Here is a 23,511-nt window from a genome sequence, read left to right on the forward strand (position 1 = left end):
CACATGTTTGCATATTATTTTATTTAAGCACATGTTTACCCAAGTCTGTGCATATGTGTCTCTGTGCATGTATGCACACATGTGTGTTTGAGTACCCACAGAGGCCAGAAGAGGGCATCGGAGTGCTCAGAGCTGAAGTTACAGAGATTTGGGAGCTTTTCCACGTGGGTGCTGGGATACGAACTCCTGACTGTAGGACTGAGCAGCAAGCACTCATAACCACTGAGCCACTCTCCCAGAGTGGGAGGCTCATCGGTGACCACCAGATACAAGGAGATCCTAGAAAAAAGCAGGGCTGTTTGGCTTGTCTGCTGCCTCTACTTTGCTACTGTTGCTATCTCTCACCATCATAACACAGATTCTTTACCTTTCTAAGGTGACTGAAGACCAGTGACTGTTTGGGGATCCTCCAGTTCTTTCATGCCACATTGGGACTGGAGGCATCCAGTCTTGTGGACTGAGCTGGTACAGGGTCCCCAGTCTCTCTGGTGTGCAGAGGTCCATTTAAGGACTACTCATCCCATGCCATGTAAGTCAATCTAAAAATCCCCTTCATAACACATCATCTCATGCTATTGGTTTTGTTCCTTTAGTGAATCTGGACTAATACACCTGCTCTCCCACTTTCCCCCAGCCTAGTGCATATATGTCCACTTAGGTTATGTTTGCACTGTCCTCCAATATCTGACCTCATGAGTGTGCAGCTGGGCAGCAAGTGGCCTCTTTGGTCCTTGTGCTTGGATTAGAAGTGAGTGGCCTCTCTGCATCCTTATCCCCCACTATCTTCTCTACTTTACACACCAGAATGAACTTCCTTCTTAATTATTGAGGATGGTGGGTCAAAGAGCTCTGGACTGGGGCAGGAGAGATGGCTTAGCAGTTAGGAGGGGTCCTGGGTTCAGTTCCCAGCACCCATCATGTTGGACAGCTTATAACCACTTGTATCCGGCCTCAGGCAGTCGGATACTGTTTTCTGGCTTCTGTGGGCACCTGCACTCATGGTTACAAAGGAACACATATATGCATATATATACATAATTAAATATTAAAATCATGTCTGGACTCTGGAATGTGCCGCTCATGTTCCTTCTGCTCGAGACTGCCTCCTTTGGCTTTGCTGGCTGTTCTTGCCTCTACAACTGCATTTCCTCAGTGTCAGGTTCCTCAGCCCAGGGCCTGGAAACCTGCAACACTGCAGGGAGTCCCAAGACTCACCCGTTATGGAGTTTGTGACCCCTGGGATAAAAACATATAATCAATTCAAGTATAATGAAAAGATTTATTGGTTATCTGCTAGCAGGTAATTATCTCTGAACCAAATTTGAGATTGCCACGAAGGAGGGGTGTGGGGAAAGACTTCTAAAGGGAAAAACCACACAAAGACCTTCAATATCTGTGCAAGCAAGCAAAAACTCTTCTGCTCTGGTAAGTTAAGTGGTTAAGGCAACTCAAAACAATCTTTGGGTATATGTGTAAGCAAGTTACAGAAAAAAAGCTTGTGCATTTTGTGTGTGTGTGTGTGTGTGTGTGTGTGTGTGTGTGTGTGTGTGTGTGTGTGTGTGTCTGAGTTCAGGGTTACTGGGAACTTATCTTCCAGGGACTGGATTCAGAGACAAATGGATGGTGGGTACCAAGAAGGATGGGTAACATAGAATGGAGCTTCTTTGGTCATAATATAACCTCTCAAGGTTTCCTCTTTGTTCTTCTACTGCCAGTCTAACTATCAAGACTTTTTTTCAGCAGACAGCCCAGGGCAACCCTTTCTTTTTAACATCCCATGGTAATGCCACTAACTTTGTCAAACCCACAGCATGGAATTCACTTGCATTTGTTTCCTCAGATTTTCCCATCCAGTTTTTTTGTGGCTAAAAGCTGTTCATTGGAGGCATCCATACACATACAGCTACACCAAACAGCACAGGGAGCAGATATTTTATTTCTCATAATAATAACATAAGGCTCATTTGTTCAGAAGCCATGTAATAAGACGTGCCAAGGGATGTTGAAAACTCATGTCATGCGTGAATATTCTAGATCACCCAGATGTTTTGCTTTGATGTTGATTGGTTTCAGATCCTGGCACAGTGTGAGCAGCTTCCTTGGTGACCTTCTTTCAGGGCCAGTGTGAACTGAGTCATCACCCCATGAACAAACTCCTCATCTAGGTATTATCTGTCTTTATTTCTTTTGTAATCACACTAGTCAGGTCAACACTGTCCCAGTATTCCATTACATTGTACAGGGCTGTGGTAGTTTGAATGAAAGTGTTTACCATAGGTTCATGTATCTGAACACTTGGCCTTGGTTGGTGGTACTGCTTAAGGAAGTTATGGGACTTTAGGAGCAGGAGCCTGGCCAGAGGAAGCACATCACAGGAATTGAGCTTTGAGATTCTATAGCTTCATCTCACAGTTCATTCTCTTTGGTAGAAATGTGATCAGCGGTTTCCTGCTCCAGCTCTCTGTTGCCATACCTCCCCACCATAATGGACTTTCTTCTGCAACCTCAAGCCAAAACAGCAAGTTGCTTTTGGTCATGGCATTTTAGTACAGCAACAAAAAAGTAACTAGTTCAAGAACTGTGCTGTTTGCATTGATAATGCCATCATAGACATGGGTGACATTGGATGCTTCAACTTATGGAGCAAACTCTCCTGAGGCAACTACATATCTCAGATTCCACCGTGGAGCCATAGTCAGTCAAGTTCTTTCCAAAACAGCATCTTGACATTGATCTTTCTCTGGATCTTCCAGCAATGGCCACAGGAGCCCCTACCAGTGCTGTGGAGACTCTCTCTCTCTCTCTCTCTCTCTCTCTCTCTCTCTCTCTCTCTCTCTCTCTCTCTCTCTCGGAAAGTTTCTCTGTATTGCTTTGGAGGTTTTTCCTGGAACTCATGCTGTAGACCAGGCTGGCCTCGAACTCACAGAGATCTACCTGCCTCTGCCTCCTGAGTACTGGGATTAAAGGCGTGCACCACCAACACCCGGCTTGTGGAGACTCTTATAGTCCTCTTCATTGAGGTGGCATGGCAAGCCACCATGGCTGAACCATCACCATCCTACCATCTTCCAAACTATGCTGCCCCAGCTCCTGCTTAATTCACTCCTGGTGAACCACTGAGCCCAGAACCAGAGGGCAGATATTTCTCAGTTTTTATTTCCAGCACAGAGGATGGAACTGCGGCCTTGGGCCTGCATAGCACACTCTCTACTATTGATCGATACTCTCATCTCCAATGTTTTTATTGATAAGTCTACAATCCTTCTTCAGGGCCCAATAATTAATGTGGGGAAAATGATGAGTGCATTTGCTGTTAGTACCTAGCTGGACACTAATCACATTCAAAATGGGTTCTTCCAGAAAGTAGGCTGGGCATGTGTGGAGCTTAGTTGGTAGAGTGCTTGTCTACCAGGAAGGGAAGCCTGGGTTCAACACGTAACACTGTATAAAACAGAAGTGGTACATTCCTGTAATCCCAGAATTCTGGAGGTAGATGCCAGCCTGTGTTACAGACCCACTTGTTCTTTTTGTTATTGTTTGTTTGTTTTAAAAGAACTAGGCTTGCTAGGACCCCATGAGTTTTCCACCTGCAGCAAATTACCTGAGTGGTGGACCTTGACTGCTGGCATCTGATAGACCCACTTCTCACAAGCTTTGTAACTTTGGGCTTTTAAGTCTCCATATCTGAGGAGATGAAATGAAATCCTTGCAGGATATAGAGGTGGTAGTCCAGCTCCTTTTGCATAAATGGTAAGAGTTTATCCACAGGCTGGAAGGGGGACTAGTGTTTATATACATCAGCTCCCTCTTGTGGTTGCAGAACAAACTGCACATTGATGCCTATGAGGGGCCTTTGGATCCTAGCTTCTAGAGACCTAGGGCAGAGTCTGGCTGGGCCCCTTCATTACCTTCATTTACATCATTGCTCTTCTAAATGGTCTACTTTTCAAAGGAGAAAAGAGCTACAGGCAAAAATATATTTACACTGCCCTTGTGCTTGTGAATATGTGTTCATACATGTACATGGGCATATGTGTTTAAGTGTGCATGTATGTGTGGCTGCTACTGTCCCTCAGGGGCTATCCACATTATTGTTTGAGAGAAAGTCTCTAATTGATTGTAAAATTTGCCAAGAAGGTTAGGCTTGATGGTCAGTGAGTCCAGAGATCCATCTGTGATTCTTCCATGCTGGGATTATGAGTATATACTACCATGCTGAGTTTGTGTGCACATGTTTATGTGTGTGTGTGTATATATGCGTGTCAGAGGAGGAGCAGTGTGCCAGTGGCCATGTTGGAGAAGTAGCAGGTGGCAATTCAAATTCAAGCTATCAGAAACTCTTTGATGGGCCAATCTTGGACAGACAAGGCCCTGAGACCACAGATGCTGTAATGTCTTTTGTTTCTTCTGTGCCTTTACACGTTTGCTGCTGTGATCTTTCTCTGGTATTTGGCATGGTGTGAATGGATATGGGGATCTCTCCTACTGCCTGTGGTGTAGTGTGTTTATCTCATGGAAACATCCTGTTCTACTGGGCATTTTTACCTGTGGAATCATTGAAGATGATTCCTCCCTAAGCTGTGCTGTCTGATTTATAATAAAAATGTTAGCTTATACAGAGTTTTGATTAGTAAAAATAAATACAAGGAAATGCTGCACAGCCAGAGCCTATGAGTTTCACCTAAGGAGCTGCATAGACCATAGCTCAAGTTAATGATTAAGGAAAACAATTGAGTCCTCAGGAGCCAGGCTTGCTCTAATTCTCTGAATACTGAAAGATGCAGCCTTGGTTTTGGTGTGCATCATTAGCTGAAACAAAGCTTTAAGATAACTTCAGGTTAGATCAGATGTTTTAATGATAGCTTTGAGATGAAAAACAGCAGAAGACAATCCAAAATTCACAAGGACACATAGTTGAGGACAAATATATAAAACAGCCCAATTGTTACTAGCTGACATACTTTCCTTGCTAGGGTTGGTTGATATCAAAGGTGATGATTAATTCCTTATATCCATTTCTGCCCTCAATCTTCTGATGAACAAAACTATTGATGAATGGGTATGTATCCTAAAATTTAAAATACAGCTGGATGATTGTTTTTCATGTATAAAACTTTGGGTTTGTGATTCCTTATAAAATTACTTTTAGTAAAATGATCGATTCTTTCTTTGTAACCACAATACACAGCCTGACAGCAAAACAGTTGGCTGTGAAAAAATACTTTCTGCTTGCTTATGTTCTGTTAATCTGTAACAAGTAACTTAGTTGTAAATGTTTGTGGGTTACTGGGATGACTTTGTTTTTAATCATGTAAGGGAGATGAAAAACGTTTTTACCTGTACTTATAATCATCCCTTGAAAAATAGGATGCCACCATGTTGTAATTTTTATATTGTGTGAAAGATTTTTCTGGAAAGAAGAGAGATAGAGTTAGATAGAGTTAAAATGGGCAAGAAGGAAAACATCAAGGATGAGAGAGTTAAAATGAGTCAGAAGAGAAACATCAGGAATGAGAGAATTAGAAGAAACTAGAAGGGAAACATGATGAATAAAGATAAAGTTAGAAGGAAAGCACCAAGAACGAGAGAAGGAAATCACCACGAAAAATGCAAAAGAAGAATGCAGGAAAGGTCTGAAGGAAACCATCAAGAGCGTGTGTGAGTGTTTTTTCTCCTAACATCCTCAGACGGAAAAGTCTAATGCACACAGATGCCACGGATTCCTCCTGAGCCCTCTGCGGTCTGCAGCGCCCCCCCTCCGCCCCTGCCCCCTGCCCAGCCCCAGGCAGTGATAAGTGTGTGTGTCTGTGTTTATGTGTGTGTGTGTGTGTTTATACATGTGTATATGTTTATGAGTGTGTGTGTGTGTGTGTGTGTGTGTGTGTGTGTGTGTGTGTGTGTGTGTGTGTTCTGGAGAATAAGTTTCAGTTCATGCAAGGCGAGTATGTAAGAACCTTACCTACGGAGCCACCTCCTCCCAGCCTTACTTCTTTTATACTAACCTTTGTACTCATCTGTAAGGCACTAACTTCCCTTCCCTTTCAGCCTGAAGGAAGGACCCCTTTAGGGCATGCTTATTAGTGCCAATCTCTTGGGTTATTTTATTCTTTCCAGTTTTTCCCCCCTGGGAAAACACCAACATCTATGTACTCACCTGACAGGGCAGCTGAGGCTGACCAAAGTGATGAGTTGAGAGGAGACTGCAGCAAAACATGTAGACAGAAGTGATTTGTTTGTCAGGTGTGGGCACACACCTTTCATCCCAACACTTGAGAGGCAGAGGCGTGTGGATCTCTGTGAGTTTCAGATCACACCAAGAGACCTAATTAAAAACAAAATTCCTCCTACAGTTTATTGTGTGTGCTGCTGGGGTTAGAACACGGCTTCGTGCATGCTACCCAACACCCCACCACTGAGCTGCACCTCAAGCCCCTTCTCTCCTCTTAAAGCACAGTTTCTCTGAATACTAAGTTCTTAGCTGATGGTCTTTTCTCTCAGAACCCACAGTTTAGGTCTGTCAGTGAGTGAATGTCTCCCTTAGCTCACTGTGCTTCTCAACTCTAGGCATTTAGGGGTTCTTTTCATTGATCCTGGTATAGAATTGATATTCTCTATTTGGAAAACATTGTTCTGATATTTTCTTCTAGTTTTTGTTTTCTCCCCACATGGTTTCTATGGTGGTTTGAATGAGAATGGTTCCCATAGGCTCATATAGTTAAATGATTGGGCCCCAATTAGTGAGCCTGTTTGGGAAAGATTAGGAGGTGTGGCTTGTTGGAGGAGGTGTGTCACTGGGGGGGTGGGGCTTTGAGGTTTCAAAATCCCATGACAGGCCCAGTCTCTCTGTCTCCTGAAACTTCTGGATCAGTTGTGAGCTCTCAGCTACTGCTCCAGAGCCGTGTTTGCCTGCTTGCTGCCATGCTTCCTGCCACAGTGACCAAGGACTCACCCTGTGCAACTGCAAACAAGCCCCCAATTAAATGCTTCATTTTATAAGTTGCCTTGGTCCTGAGTTTTAATAACAGCAATTAAAATGGTTTCTTAGATGTGTGTTTATTGAACATATTTAAAATAGAAAATGTAAGTCTTTGTGTAGTAAGCGCAACATCTGAGAGTCCTTGGGAACTTCTCAGAGGTAGGAGCAATATTTTCTTGTTCCTTCGTGTGTCTCATACATTTTCAAAATATAATAATTATCATTATATTTTACATGTGTGGATGTTTGGTCTGCATGTATGTATGTGCAACATGTGCACACAATGCTCATGGAGACGAGAAGAAGGCACCAGACTCCATGGTACTGGAGCTACAGATGGTTGTGAGCCACCATGTGAGGTCTGGGAACCAAACTCAGGTCCCTTAGAAGAGCAGTAAGTGCTTTTCACCACTGAGCCATTTCTCCAGTCCCTGCTTTGTGTCTTTGTGTCTCATACTTAAAAATAGAATACAATCACTTTGCAAGTTGGATTGGTCCTCCTTTCCAGACTTTTGTTGTTGTTGTTACTGGTTGTATAAGGTGTCTGTCTAATGACTGAACAAATTCTGTAAACTTCTCTTCTTTGTAGTGTGTGGCTTCCTAGTTGTGCCGAGAGTGGCAGTCTTTTTCAGGCAGTGTTTCGACCCTTTGCTTGGCCAGGTCAAGAATGAGCCTGTGGTGGAGATTCTGCTCCATGCTGTTTGTTGCCTGTAGTAGCATAAAGAGTTCTTTCCCTCTTCTGGCTCTGCACTCAGGTAAAAGTGGATCCTTGGTTTTGCCAGAGAAAAGAGCTTATATGAAGCAGAATTGGAGTTTGTTAAAAAGGAGGCACTTAGTATAGAATTACACACTTGTGTTATGAGAAGAGGAGGCATCCAGGAAAGGAGTGAGGCTTCCTCGACCTGGTGTGGGCTTCTCAAAGTGGAGTCAGGCTTCATCTTCACTATATCTGTCATGTGTACAACTTGGGTGGTTTTTGAAATTTTTGTATTTAAAGGGTTGCCAAGGAATTTAAATGAGGTAACAGAATGGCACCTGAGGTACAGCAGACAAGATTACAGTGAATAAATAATGCCTTAGATCATAGAGATATGGGAAGTTAGTGTATTTTGTATTTTCATGTATATAGTATTTTTTTGTGAGATTCTCAGAAAATACCTGTGAGAGGAGTGAGGCTCTATCTAAGATCATATATACCCAGGTCTTAAGTATGGTTTATTGATAGTCTATTATTGTCACCTGAAAATATTTCTATAGAAAAGGCAGTTTGTCTCTGTGTTATAGCAACCTACAGAGAAAATGCTATTCATACTGGAATTACTCTCAGCTGCTGAGAGTTTTTAACCAAACCCCAGAGTGAGGAGTAGCATCCTCAACTTTCTGTCTTGCTTCATTTTCTGTGGGATAAAGATGTCACAGTGTCTTTGCCTGACCCGGGGACCCTTTTGCTCTAGTTTTCCTTCACTCTGCTTCAATGTGAGCATCAATAGATTCAGAGATGTCCCCAGCTTTCAGATTTACAGACTCCACAGGGGAGGGATAGGAATCTTTGTGGCACAGCAGGGTGTTCCTGGTTAGCTGCTGGCATCAGCAGCTGGTGTGGTCTCTCTCCCCATCTCCCCTGGGTAAGTAAAGCATTTGTGACAGGTCATCCTGACCTCTTGATTGGATGAGATGCACCTATCTGATTAGTGAAGTGCACATGTAAGAATGTTTGTAAGGGGCATTCCAGAGACCACTAGGGAAGGAGACATGCTCTTGGTGTGGATGGTATCATTCCATAGGCTGTGGACCCTCATCTGGTGATAGAGAGGGAAACCTGTTAGCACAGACCTGCCTCCCCTCTGCTTCCTGATCACGAGGTGGTGAGCTGTGCCACACACCCCTTTTCTTCCTACTATGATGCACCAAAACCCCTGAAACCATGAGTCAGAATAAGTGCCACTTATTGATGTGTTCAGACATTTGCCACAGAGACTAGAAACTGTCAGCATTGTCCTGGTCAACACCTGTGTTTTCCTTGAAGAAGTCATTAGCAGCAAGCTATGGGTATAAGTGTTCACATTCTGCTCTCGGGGTGGGTGACCAGTATGTTCTGTCTGCTTAGCAGTCTGGCACAGAAAGCAGGGTCACCCAGGAAACAAGCCATGGCCTTGCCAAATGGTAGCCATTGCTCCAAGATGGGGTTGGCAGGGGGCAAGGGGTGATAGGAAAACTGAAGCGCTAGCATCCTTTGGCTTTTCAGGGACAATGTGGCGATAATGAAGTCTCATCACATCCCAGATGATGCCTGGAGCAGGCAGAGGGACCTGTGCAGGGGACCATCGTTGGTCTGGGTTGCTCGAGGCCACCTAGTAAGAACTGTTTTCATGCATTGATGAATAACTTATAGTCTTAATGAGAACGAGACTTAAAATCAGGTCATTTTCTGAGGGAGATATTTGACTTTGAAAGAGCAGATATGGACAAAAGGCCAGAGAAGCCTCACAACACAGCCGGACTGGTGTTTGTTTGATAAAGAACCATTGGAGATACAAATGTCTTAGGTTGAATGGTGCTCTCAGAGAATGGGCCAAGTGACTAGTGGCCTTGTTCCCCTGTTAGGATAAAAAGGAGCTAAAGGAGGACTTTCCTGTGGCTTTTGCATATTGGTGCTTCCAAGACAAGATTTTCTGGTCTCCTTAAAAGACAATGGAAATGGATGACAGGCAATTTGAGCTAATTTGCTGACCCAGGGTATTTTTCTGCCTGTGGTGTTTGTGTTCACGTGGGTGCGGCCCTTTGGGTGATTTCAAGTGCTGGTGACTATGGTTCCTATTGCTGAGTGCATCACAGCATTGACACACTGTCTGTTTGTGGAACACAGCACCATCAGCACCTTAGGGAATATATGCCTGCTCATAGTTAAAGATTTGAGCAATAGGAGGAGGATGTGTGAACCCCTGCCTGCCAGCCAAGCCCCAGTTGGTTAGTCAGCAAAAGCGATGCCATGTAGCTGGAGGGAAATGAGATGCTTCCTTTGTTCATCCAGTACTCACTGAGGCAGGATGTCACAAATAACCTTGTCACTATGGAAAGGTCTCTTTAGTTCACAAGACTTTCAGGGCATGAAGACCTCCCCCCCCAATACAAGTGGACAGACTCAACAGAACTCCATCTCCAAATAGAAATGACACATACAAGAATATCTAGGGTCCAGTAGTTCCATGATCAAACAGCCAGCTCACCAGGATTCAAAATTCAAACATGTGCCCTGACATGCAGTTCTACAGAACTGAAGGCCCACGGGGCCCATTGGACCTAGGCCATTCCTAGCCTGGTTAATTTGCTACAAATGAGTTAGTCAGTTCTGGTTCAGATTGTCCTGCTGGAGCCTAGTGCAGGAACTCAACCCAGAGCAATGGCTTCCCATTTAACACCCCCTTTCCTTAGTCTATACCACCTGCTCTCACAGAACTTTCAGGTGAGCCAGAGGTGAGGGCCTAGGTCCTCCTCAGGCTGTTCTGAACCTCAAAAACCCCATCATATGCATGCATGGTCTCCCGGAATCCCAAGAATGTGCTGCCCATTTTCAAAGCCTACACCCTGTTTCCCAGATTTTCCTTTGAAGGTCATTCAATTTGTGCATCATTGTCGTAAATGTTACCATCACCTCAGGCAGCTGGTGCTAAGCAAGACCCTTGATTGTTGCTCAACAAATGCATGAGTAAGAAGTTGTACATTCCTAGTCTGAACTATGAGTCAGGTCATATGAAGGCAAACTTAAAGGTGGGCTGTGCAGGGACCTAGTGAATTGGCCACATGTTGCCATAGCTCTGCAGAACTGCATGTCAGGGCACATGTTTGAATTTTGAATCCTGGTGAGCTGGTTGTTTGATCATGGAACTACTGGACCCTAGAGATTCTGGCTAGGCCCTTCTTGTATGTGTCATTTCTGTTTGGAGATGGAGTTGGAGTTGCTCAACCCTTCCCTGGCTTTGATGTTCTCTGGCTGCTTTATTTATTTATTATTATTATTATTATTATTATTATTATTATTATTGTTATTACTGAGACTGTGGGTTTTTGATTGTTTGATCTCTCAGAGACTCTTTTCTTGCATCCAATTTTTCGTATTCCATACAATCTATACAATCTCAATTTTCCCCTTCCTCTTACCACTTCCTCTAAAAAATTCCAATTTTTCCCCTAAAAGAAGTGACAACTTCTATTAACCTCTTCATTGCTCTCTATAATCAGTAAATACTTGGACCATGGTGCCCTTACTTTTGCCCTTTTTGTCATTTCTGTCCTGTTGCTGGAAGAAAAATGAGGCCAGTATGACAATGTCCTTGAGCTTTCCAGGTGTATTACTCAGGGTCTCCCAAGCATCTCCACATAGAGTGGTCCCCCTTCTCTTCCTGCTGTGATCAGTTCACCTTTCCACCTTCCTGGTTACCTCTAGCACCCATCCTGAGATGTGGGCCAGAGCCATATATGTCCTTCTCCACCCTCCTTTCATGCCCAGCTCTGGAGCATATTTACTGAGGCTGCTTCAATTCTGTGGTAACTTGTGTGTGAGCATTGATGCTGAGTGCTCATCCACACCTTGAACCCCAGCCCTCAGCTCTTTAAGACCACGCAGACCCAGGATGAGAGGCTCTAGGGCATAACCCTGACTGCCTAGCTGGTGAGCTTTCTAGCTTCTAAAGCCTCAAGTAATGGTGACGAACACAGGGCACTAGTGCAGATGCAGAGCTATTTTATTTAGTAATGATCATGGGATTAATCATTCCTGATGAAAAAGGAGATCAGGTTTCTTGGGTAGAAGGCTAGCATATAATTTTCCAGGACACGGGCCTCCTCCTGTGAGCCGTGGGAAGATGGGCAGGAGGCTGAGCAGCTGCAATCCTCTGTTGGGAGAAGAGCTTGATCAGGAGGGAGATGTAAAGTCAGTGACTCTCATTGGTATTTTTAACATCAAACTGGCCCTCTGAGGGACAGAGGCATGCTGAGACCCAAGGATAAGATCTCAGCCATAAGGAGCCTGGGTCTTTGTGCATGTGTTGTCTTTGTACCTGTGTGGACTTGACTGTCATGAGTCTATACATGTTTGCACATATGTGTAAGTATAGTGGTATGATACTGCATGTATTTGTATCACATATGTGTCTGGGGTGTGTGTGTGTGTGTGTGTGTGTGTGTGTGTGTGTGTGTGTGTGTGTGGTGTGTCCATGATAATGCACGTTTCTTTTTTTTTCCAATTGTGTTGATGTGGTGCCTGTATCTCTCTGCCTCTGTCAGCTTTTCTATGGACTATTGTGTGTATTCCTATGTATGCCATGTGGATGCTTGTCACTCTTTGGATATTGCTATAACTTGAATCTTAGATGTTGCCATAAGGGGCCAGATGTTAAAAGTGTGGTCCCTATGGTAGCGATGCTGTGATCCAGTGGAGCAGTAGGAGTGGGGTCTCTGGGGAGTGGGAGGTCTTTAGGCGACAGGGGCATGACCTCTGAGGGAACTGGAATTCTACCTCTTGCTGCCTCTGGGCTACTGAACGAATGAATGTCTTCCTCCACTATAACATGCTGCCTTATCACAGTCCCAAAGCAATGGAACAATTGGTCATGAACTGGATGTGCAAAACTGTGAGCCAAAAGAAACCCCTTTTTCTTTATAAGTTGACTGTCTTATGTCTTTCATTAGAGTGATGGAAAGCTGACTAATACTGATGACGCTGTTCCTAGATCCCTGCTTCCTTCTAGAAGGATAATGGCCAATCCTCAAATACCGAGGAATGTGGGATAGTACTCACCAGCTCAACTAAGGCCAATCCTCCCTTCCTGGGGGCTTAGACCTTGATGACAAATTGTAATCCATGGATCAGTAATTCTGGACAACAAAAACAACACAAAAGCCAGATCAGAGTCACAATCTGAAAGAGTCCAGCAAGACCTATGGTCACCAGCCAGGCTTAACACACTCAAGCATGTGGGGAAGGTTGAGCCTCCTCCTCCAGACAGTCCAGCTGTTCTCAGGTCAGGCTGAGAGGGGAGGCAGGTTTTACTTCAAACTCATCTGATCATTCATGGTGACAAAAATACCCCCAAAGAGGGAGGGACGATGTCAAAGGACAAAATTCACTGGGGGAAACATGTTTCCTTGGAGTGGGAGAAGACTTGTAAACAGAACTTACCAGCAATATCATGCACCAGGGTGACATCCAAATGGCTGAGAATCCCATTGACCAGAGGACACACCTGACCCAGGGTAGAGGGGGTGTTAGATACAGCACTCCCTACAAGGAGACCCTTGGAGAAGCAGCATGCCCCAAGTGGATTATACTCAGGAATACTTTCTACATCCCAGAAGAAGCCAACCAATGTGTTTGGAGAGTTGGAAAGAAGTTACACAGATGGCTGGACCACAGGACAGATGGACTGATGGATGGATTCATTCTCACACAGAGTGGCTCAGCTTAGTTCACTACAGAACTAAGAGACTCTAAGATCCCTGGACAGGGGACTGTCACTTTGATCTCTTACCTTGCCTTGCACCAGGTCAGGAAGGACTTTAGTCAAGATGTCTGTGAGGCTGTCAAAGACGCTTTGAAGTGGAGTGGCTCTGGAAGAAAATCATGGGTGTGACCCAGAGGCTTGGGGTTGTTCTGGAGAAGTTGAGCAGCCACTATGCACACTCAGTCTTGGCACCTAGTAACCGAGACCAGGCTTTGCACACTCATGTCCATGCCATATTTAACAGCAAGGATCCCAGATGAAGAGAGTTACACCCAGCCCAGCTATGCACACACAGTTGAGTGTAGAATAAAACATACTTCATGGACATAGTAGGTATACACCAAGACTGTGGAATCCATGAATGCATGAAAAGTATTTAGTCTGTAGCTGTCATGGGGTCTCAATGAAATGATACATGCAAAGCCCAATATATATTTATTAATCAATTGTGAGTCATGGTGTGGCCAGGTCCTATACACTATGAATGACTGGGTCTTCCCATGTGGCAGGCAACTGGAACAAGCATCCCAATTGGTGCTACATCTATTTACCTCTTAGGAGAATTCTATCAATAACCACATGTAATTTTGTATTACAAATAAACAGCATGAGACAAAATTTGAGACATATTAGTGAAGCTCACATCCCCTGTGATAGGTAGGGCTTAAATTAAAACTATTTATTGCCTAATCCATTATAAAATTAGCCATACTATTAAAAGTATAACAACACAATAAACAAAATAATTTTCTCTAAGAGTGTCTAGCTCACTTTTGAGCATCTTACAGTAATAAAATTTGTCTCTTGGTACTAGACAAGATAATTTTAGATTATCTGTGAAGGTCCATGAAGTCGGTAAAACAGACAAAAATATTAATGTCATTAAAAAAATCACAGTGTGCACAGCATTGCTAAAAAAATCACAGTGTGTACTTTTTCATAGCATTAAGAAATTGGCCATTCTGTCTAACAAGGGATAAGTGAGCTTTTATGTATTCTATTACTTAACCATGTGTCCATGTTTGTATATCTTTCTCTTCCCTCACCAAACATACATACATCAGTCTACCTACCCATCCTCTTCTCCTCCTCCCCACATACCCATCTTCCTTCTTATCCTCTTACTCATCTGTCCACCCATTGTTCTGTAATTCCACACTGCTGTCTCTGGGTGGGAGAAGCTAGCTCTTTGGCCTCACCCATTGAGCAAGGTGATTTGCAGGCTGCCAGGGGAGTGGGTGCAGTCACCGAGGACCAAGTGGATCCTCCCCTGATTGTCTTTCACGGCTAAGACTTCTGCAGTGATGTTCATCTTCACAGCCAATTTCAAAAGACTTCCAACCAGGGGCCTGCCAGAAAAGGAGGAAACAGCCCTACTGGATTCCGTCTTTTCCCTGTATTTCAAGGTGGAGGGTTGACAGGAGGGCCAGCCTCACTTCACCCTATATGTTTCACAGTTGTTCTCATCTCCCAAGTAGGAGAAAGCAAGGCTCAGAGAGGTCAAATTACATTGCTAAATTTTCTCACGGTAATAACAGCAATGTGCTAATGTTGGAGACCCCGGCATTTGAAGCTCCCCATAGCCATCAAGCTCTCCCTTTGTGAGGCACCCCCTTACCCACCCACTTGAGACCTACTCACGTATTCACTTTGAGTGTCAAACCCAGAGGGATGGTGACATAGAGACGATGACCATCAGGGCTCTGCACAAGGCCAAGTTCCAACAGCTGGGGATCAGTGATTTTTATGCTGTTCAGGGGGTAACATTAGAGGGATGAAAATCAGTGGTCTCAAAGGTTAAACCTGGAAACCTCTTTCACACAGTTTCACCCATCTCAGAGGGAGAGCTGGCCACTTCAGACAGGGAAGACAGGAAGACAGTTTTACAGCCATATCCATCTTCCTTAAATAGTATCCGAATTGAACCCGAACACACAAGGCCTTCTGTCAATCTCAGGTCTGGGAGGTATTGATGAAAGAGACTGCATATGATAGCACAGAAACTTATAAAGCAAGTGGATGGTTCTGAGGGTTGGGGGATACATAGAAGAGTGGATAGAAGAGCAAGTAAGATGAAAGGAAGGAAAGATGATGGAGGGGTGGATGGATGGACTGTCAGATAAAGTACATGGGCAACTAGAAAAGCCCTGCGCAGGACTCACAGCAGAATCACTAGCTCCGTCATAACCTGCAGTAGCATATCAGCCCTCAGTGCTTATCACAGGGATTAAAGAGTTGGAAAGAATGCAAAATGGTGGGAGGGAGTCTTCCCTGAGCCATCCACGGTGCCAGGTACTAACCCTTCTCTGGTCTCCTCCACAGCCTTTCTCTCTCTGTGTAAAACCCCACCTCACAGATGGAGAAACCAAGCCCAGGAGACCCGATCTTGGGTTATCCAGCACAGACAATTCTAGTCAAGCTCAAGTCTGACTGTCTCCAGGTCAGGAAGCAAAGGCCAGGGAATCCTGGCAATGACTTTGGTCCAGTCTTACTAAGGACTTAGGCTTGGGTATCTGGTCACTGGCGACAAGATCTCCACTGTGGCTTCATGCCTAGGAGGCTATTGAGTGGCTCATGGGAAGCACCACATCGGGTCTCAGCCACATCACTCAGGTGATCCGGCTGAGGAGGCTATCCTAGTGACAGCTCACATTCCCCAGATGGGATGAGCAGGGGTGGAAAAGGCCCCCGCCTGGGGCTTCTCTGAGTTAGATTCCTGACTCTGCATTACCCAAGATATGTGAGCACAGGCACATCTCTGTGCCTCAGTTTTTCCATTTGGGAACTGGGGATATTGGAGCTGACATAGAAGGGTTGTCATGGAGATCATAGGTCCTGCTGGGGCTCAGGATGTGCCTTAGGACTGGGGACAGCTCCAGGTCAAAGGGCCACTGTTTCTGGTAGAGTGGAGAGAGGCCTGGGGACTGAATCTTGACTCCATTCTCAACCCACCCCTCTCCCTCTGTAGGGCTGCTGCCTGGGACTGGCAGGTGTTCAGTTGTTAGTGGGAACCAAATCCCTCTTTTGGGCAACTCACTCAAGAATGTTGTTCAGGAGAGGGATAGATGATGTCAGTTTTCCAAGTAGGCCCCCAACCAGGCCATTAGTATTGCCTCCTCCAGACTTTAATATATCCAGGAGTGGAATATTTTCCAAAATGCCCAGCAGTCCGCCGGACAGCAGGCCACCACTTAGAGCTGCAAAGGAGAAAGGGTCCTCAGGGTCACATCTGCTGCCTCAGGTCCTCACCCTCTTTCTCACTCATTCTTCCCTTCCCTGTATTGGGAGGTTAGGTATATTAGAGCACACATGTGTAAACAGACACGCATGCACACATACCCTGAAAGAGACTGTCATAGACTCACCATCTGTGAAGCTTCCGGCAAGATGGTCTGTGGGATTTGAAAGCAGACCTGGGGTCACAGGCAAAGGCAGGCCCTGGTCCAGTGGCAAGGGCAGGCTCTGGTCCAGTGGCAAGGACAGACCCTGGCCCAGGGGCAAGGGCAGGCCTGCCAACTGGGCTGAGCTCTGGGCCAGCAGCCCACAAAGGACAACGAGGCTCCCAACTAGAAACATCTCTTGGTATCTGCAGAAAGAATGACAAGTCTGCTATGGTGTGGGCAGCAGGGGATTCTCTCACTGCCTGCCCTGTTAGGGGTGGTGGATATCTTTCCTCCCCTGAACCCCAGCGGGTGATAACTAGCAACAACAGCCAACACAGACATAGAGTAGCTTGTCCCATGTCACAGGCTGATACATCCAGTCACCAACTTCATTGCCACCTCATCTTCAGATGCAGGCACGGACAACCCCTACTGCACAATAGGAGCAGATGCCTAGTCACTCAAGGCAGTCTCCCCCAAGGTGACAAGTTGCAGTAGTGAGAGGAGCTGAAGTTAAGCATGCCTGACCCAGAAGCTTCTGTATAGTTAAGTGACTGTCATATTTACTCTGGGGCCAGAGATGTGACTGTGGTGGCCTGACCCATTGCCCTCACCCTTGCTCTTCAGATGGCAGAGGCTGAAGATCTGCACTTCTTGTTCATCATCTCTGCTAAGGGATGGTTCTTTGGTCTGTGTTCAGGCCATGAGGGTTTGTAGATAAAGAATGTCCATGGTCACATGACCAGAGACAGTGTCTCAACTGTGAAATTTCAAGTTGAAATTTCTTCCCTAGAGCATTCACTTTGGGCATGTGGAGAGCTCACTGATCATCAATGGTGCCCTCCCTAGGAAAGGTGAGTGAGTGGCTGGTCCTTGCCCGACCATGGCCATCCCTGTTTCTCTTGTAAGGTCCCCAGTTAGTGACAGTACAATCTGCCAGCATGAGCCTAGAGTAAGGCACATGGCCTCCTGCTACCCAGAGCATCTGTGGAGTAGAGGAAGGGGCTCACCTGAGTCTCAAGGTCTTGGCGGCCGTTCTGGGCTCCTCTCCTACCACTTCTGTCACAGAGGAATCAGCCTCTTTTATAGAATGGGAACTGGGAAATCTGATATTGGATGATGGGCTTCAAGATAATTCCAATTTCTGCAATGTGGAAGTGTCTTTCAGGGCTCTCCAAAGTAAATAATGGTCAATTACTCTAACAGGTGAGTCAGATAAGCTGTTCAGTCCACAAATTAAACAAGAACATCTGAGATGGAGGCTTACTCAAGACTTCATGGTTTCATGCATGACGCAGAGGTTGAAGACCCATGCTCACATGGCTGGCAGATCAGATTTTCAGTGTTGAAAGGAGCAGTCGGTCAGACCACGCAGAGTTTTGACCTTGCTCTCGTCTCTTGTGCACTCTTGTCCCCTGGTCCCATTCTTTCTATAGTTGGCAAACTCTTGTTCCCACAGTGATAGGAGTCAAATTGCATTTGCCCTCCCTATCCTCCACCACCCCTCAAATTCACTTGTGTGGGTGTACAAGTGGGTCTTTTGTTTTCAAGCCCCTGGTACATGCAGTCATGTGCCTGTACGTCCTCTTAAGATCTTGGGGCAGAAAGGTCACTGCTGTTTCCTTACAGAGGAGGAAACTGGGGCCCAGTTAGCACAAATGGTCCAGAGAGGAAGTAGCAGAGTTCGAAGCCAACTCATTGGTTAACAATAACTAGGAACCAAAGCCAGAGGTGAATACTTGCCAGGCTCTAGCCTGTGCCAGGGCCACTCATCCTGGTGAGGTGGCGTTTGGGTTCCTACAGTGAGAAACTGGGGCTTCAGCCTTCCCCACACTTGCTCTCCATTTTGGTTCCCCACACTGCACCTCTCATATCTGTGTTCTGGAAACATCTTTCTGGGTTGCCAGGCTTTAGGGATCTTGTAGCTCCCGGACCTTTCCTCTCACCCCTACCCTGTTCTCAGATAAAGTGATGAAGCATTGATCTTCACTACTTAGGGCTATGAGGACTACTTCACAGAGGGAAGAACAACCAGGCCATTTGATATCACATGGGATTGATTGCTTTGAAGTCACTATGAAGGCCAGGCTAGCCTTGAACTTATCCTCCTGCCTGAGACTCCTGAGTTCTGGGATGACAGGTGAACCCTTAACCTGGTCTGAGAGTAGGTCTTGCTACTAACTTTTGGGTAAATGGTGGCTGGTAAGGCCTGGAAAAGATCTGGGGCTGTGCATTTAGGGAATGGAAATCTTTAAAGTTGGGTATGGTTATAGTAGAAAACAGGGCAGGCTGGTCCATGCTGACCTGGGTAAGCCAGTTATGGAAGCTTTTCCCTCCTGTGTAAGATGGAGATGATGTCACACACCTCAGGGCTATGAGGAGAACACACTTGGGGAGCTGGCATGCATCTCGTTTGGTGTCATAGGCGTCCATACATTCTTCAGACACATTCTCCCAATTTATGCACCACCTCCTATTTCTGATTGCATTTTGTGCAGTTACAGAAACGTCTTCATTTCCCTTGGAGGTCTCATGTCTGCTCCAGGGACCTTACCTTTACCACTGTTCTCAGAGGAGGCTACCTTGTCCTTGATCTTGACTGGAAAAACAGGCACACCATGGGCCACCTGGCTTCCTCAGATTTAGCATTTACTGTCTTCTCCTTGGACACACAGCATTGTCTGTGCCCATATCCTTAGGCAAGACTATTGGAGGGCTGTTAGCCCAGCTGCCTATACCCACCTAAGCCCTCTGGTTCACCATCTCTCCTTGTCATTGTCTTGGCTCTGGGCAGAGGTGTGGGCACAGGCACCATCTATTCTCCATTCAGGATGTCTGTGAGGTTTCCCGAGTCTGTCCATGCTGAGTTCTGTCTTTCTCCAACATAGGGAATCATCCAGTCTTGAGGGTGGGGACTCTTTTTACACCCTTACACATTTGCTTTCAGCACTCTGCCTTGAGTTTGAAAAGCCCCAGATCAGGTGCACACACAAAAGTAACATTCAGTAAAGGTGCTCTTCTTTCAGTGTGAACTTGTATGAATTCTAAACTAATATGGTTTTTTGTGTGACCATCATAGTAGGGGCTGGGGCATTTCAGTCCAAAACATTCCCCATCCATACTGTCCTTGGTACCCATTCATCTGCTCTCACTAGCTGGGTTCAAATCCTAGACTTAGGAAACTTAATGCACCCTATCTATACTTCTGCTGGAATTGCTCCCTGAGGAGTTCCATGGGCTGCATGCTTGGTGCTCCAGCAGGGAAGCTTCTGAGCGGGCACAGCAGCAGGACTCACAGCTAATGTTCCAGACCCAGCCTCCCCTCCCAGGTGACACTGTTGAGGCCCAATGTGTTTCTTTGAATTTCTCTGTTAAAAGATTACAGTCTGTTCCAGGTTTATTCCCTAAAACTTGGGAGTGGAATATAAGGGAGGTAAACTTGAGAAGGATTTCAAATGGGCTTGGAAACTCCAGAGGGCAGAAGAGGTGGGGGAAGGAGAAAGGACCAAAGGGAGGGAGGGAAGAAGGAATTTGATGAGAAAATGGACCTAATGGGTCTTCTCAGGTGGTGTTAGCCACAGGTAAACTCCCCTTGAGACTACCTCACCAGCATCAGGGACAGCAGCAAAACCCTCTTAGGAGATCCTGGAGTGATATACCCTCAAGTATACCACTTGTCATGATCCTTTGGGGAAAACTGTGACCTGCCTGAAGTCACCTCAGCTACAGAGAGGTGACAACATGCTATCATCAGTTAGGGCTGTATCATTTCAGTGCCTTTCAAGGACAAGTTTGCAGTCTTCAGTTCTGAAAGAACTGGCCATGTTCTCTGGAGGCCTCCTGTGGGCCATGATATCAGCAGGTTCAGAGTTCCAAATCTGACAGGCTCATCACCAGAGGAATGATGCTGGGAAAAGTGTTTCTCTCCTCATCCTTTCCTTCTCTTTTTTCTTTTATGTTTCATTCATTTTTGAATTAAAAAAAGCTGTGGTAATAACTCAAGCTAAAGCCCACTTCCTTTGTGGACTTTCTAGTATGAGATACACCACTGTTATCTATAGGAACCATGAAGGAAATTTCTAGAACATTTCCAAGGCTTCTCTTTCACTTTTGTTACCTCACCTATAACATGGAGTTAACCACAAACACCCCCCAAGACTGTGAGAGGTTAAAGTTTGGGGAAAGTGGTGTAGCTCCAGCTACATAGCTGATTCAAAGGCTGCCTGGACACCAGAGGGCAAGGAAGGTGTAAGGCACCCAGAGGTAGGACTGGAACAAAAGTTCTGACTATCTGGGGATAAATGTCTGCTCTATCCACCCATCACTGTGGACCCCAAGAGCACCAGAGGAGTCGGTAGTCAAACAAGCTCTTCTGGAAGCAAGTGTGGAAAGTCCCCGACTCTGTGAACCTTAAAACAAAGACAGGGTTGGAGAATACCAAGGAGGCTTCTTGATGGAGACCTTGAGACAACCCAGGAGGTACCAGGAGGAATGCAGACAAAAGCCACTCCCAGGGAAGCAGGCAGCCTTTTGGCCTAGCCCTCCTGTGTTTGCTCTTTGACTCAAGAGCAGGAAGAACCCTGTAAGCCAAAGGCTATTGTAAGTGGAATGCTCCGGAACATGGCGTTTAGGGTTGCAAATCCCCGGTGAAGCATTTCGGATTAGGGAGATTGAATTGAAAGATGGAGACAAGAAGTTCTCTGGCCCTCTTCTCATCTCTGAGCTGTCCACACTTCCTTGTTTGAGCTTTTCAGTTCACCTGAGCCTGGATTTCATCATATTCCCCTTGGGTGGGAGGGACGGTTGGAGGGGATGCTAGAAGGGAGGGAGGGAATGCCTGGGGGATGGGGTCTCACAGTTAAGAGTGTGAGCTTTGGAATCCTGCTGCCTGCGTGTGACTGATGGGGTTGACCTGGCTGACATGGCCAGTTCATCTCTGTGTGACTTTAGGCAAGTAACATTCTCTTTCAGAAATCTCACGTGTAAACTGGGTGACAGTTTTGTACCTCATGAAGTTGCTGTGAGGTATTTAATGAGGTGCTGAAGACTTGTCATGTGTTTATGATATGTGCTACTATTTATTTATTTTTAAAGATTGGTTTTCAATTATGTGTTTGAGTATGTATGCCACATGTATGCCCATGGAAGCTGGAAGAGGGTACTGGATTATCCTGGAGGCAGTTATGGGCCACTCAACATGGGTGCTAAGATCTGAAACTAGGACCTCTGGAAGAGCAGTAAGCACTCTTAACCACAGAGCCATCTTTCTACCCCATGCTACTATTACTAATATGTGTACAATATTGATCCTTAACCTTTGATGGGTTAGGATGGGACTCAACATTCAATCACTGAGTAGCCAGTAGGCAAATAGTTAACGAACTCAATGACCTTGAATAAACATTTTCCATATGGAAAACATCTTGCAAATGGTTTCTCATATACCGTCCCCCCCACATGTGCTGCATGCTAGATATTCTATTTAAAAATTGTTAAAATATATTATGTCTTAGAAAAAGGTACATATATGAATAGTTGAATTAGTTTTCCATAGACTTTTCTCCATAGCCAGCATCAGGTCAAGAAATAGACCGTGACTGCTTCTCTAGAAGTCCCTCCCTGCTGCTGAGCCTTGCCCTACTATAATTACCCTGACCTCTAGCAGTATGCATTATCTTTGCTATTTTTTTTGACTTGTGTCATTGGAGTTGCAACACAGTTGGGCTTTAGGTCAGGCTTTTCTGATGCAACTTGGGAAGATTCACCCAAATGGCTTTGTGAAGGTCATTTTCATCACTATTTCATCACAGTGTGTGACTCTCCTACCTTCCTAACTGCATGCCGGTTCTCTGGAGGTGTTTGGGAGCATTGCCACTTTAGGGCTGTAGTGAGCACTGCTACCACGACACCCTTGTCTTTTGACAGCTTGTGATGAACCTGTCACATTACTAAGCTGGTGCAAAGCTCAGCTTGACAGAACGTTGCCAGTGTCCTAAAGTGGTGGTATGATTTCCCTGACACCAGCAGTGTCCTGTAGAATTTTTATTCACATATTGCAGGTGACAAAGCCCAAAGGGTGAGGGCCTTTGTCTAAGACACAGATAGTGAGTCCTCCAGCCAGGAGTCATCTACTTATTCTACCCCAAACCTTTGCTGAGCTTGCCCCCTTGCCATCTTTTGTGTTGGGGATGGGAACACTGGGTGCCTTTATATAGCTGAATCTGGTCTGATCCTGGGTCTGTTTTGTATTCCTGCTCTATTATGCTTTTCCCCAGAGGTCACAGACATGGCAACAGACATGGCACAGAGTAGGTGCTCACTAAACATAGATGAGGAGTGAGGAGTGAGACACCTCTGGCCCTGCCCTGCTTTGAGCAAGGTCCATGGCTGCAAACAACAGGCTAGAGTAGGCATTCTCCACCATTACTGGGCTGATGAGCAAACCAGGGATATATAAACTAAATCTCAAGGTAGGTTGGGGTTACTAGGTGGTGGTGTACCCTTCAGGTGGGGCTGGTGTATACTTCAGAGTTAGAGTTTATTGTTTTGGAGAGGACAGGATGTCTTGGAACCTGGGGGTCATGTTTCCAGGGGACAGCAGAAGACACACATTAAGAGAGACATAAGGTCTCAACCAGAAGTACCTTCTTCT

At 45.5% G+C, this 23,511-nt stretch overlaps 1 protein-coding gene across 1 annotated transcript; it reads right to left on the reverse strand.

Annotated features, from left to right (window-relative positions):
- Window positions 1-12,809: 12,809 nt before the first annotated feature.
- On the reverse strand, window positions 12,810-17,052 carry LOC100754051 (BPI fold-containing family A member 1). The gene is made up of 7 exons (XM_035446018.1): window positions 16,842-17,052; window positions 16,514-16,673; window positions 15,118-15,225; window positions 14,676-14,825; window positions 13,504-13,582; window positions 13,155-13,218; window positions 12,810-12,850 (listed from the first exon to the last, which is right to left on the reverse strand). Exons 1-7 carry the CDS (start codon window positions 17,050-17,052, stop codon window positions 12,810-12,812), a joined length of 813 nt encoding a protein of 270 aa, XP_035301909.1.
- Between the last annotated feature and the right edge of the window lie 6,459 nt (window positions 17,053-23,511).

Source organism: Cricetulus griseus, chromosome 6, assembly GCF_003668045.3.
Source record: "Cricetulus griseus strain 17A/GY chromosome 6, alternate assembly CriGri-PICRH-1.0, whole genome shotgun sequence".
Classification (NCBI taxonomy): Eukaryota; Metazoa; Chordata; class Mammalia; order Rodentia; family Cricetidae; genus Cricetulus; species Cricetulus griseus.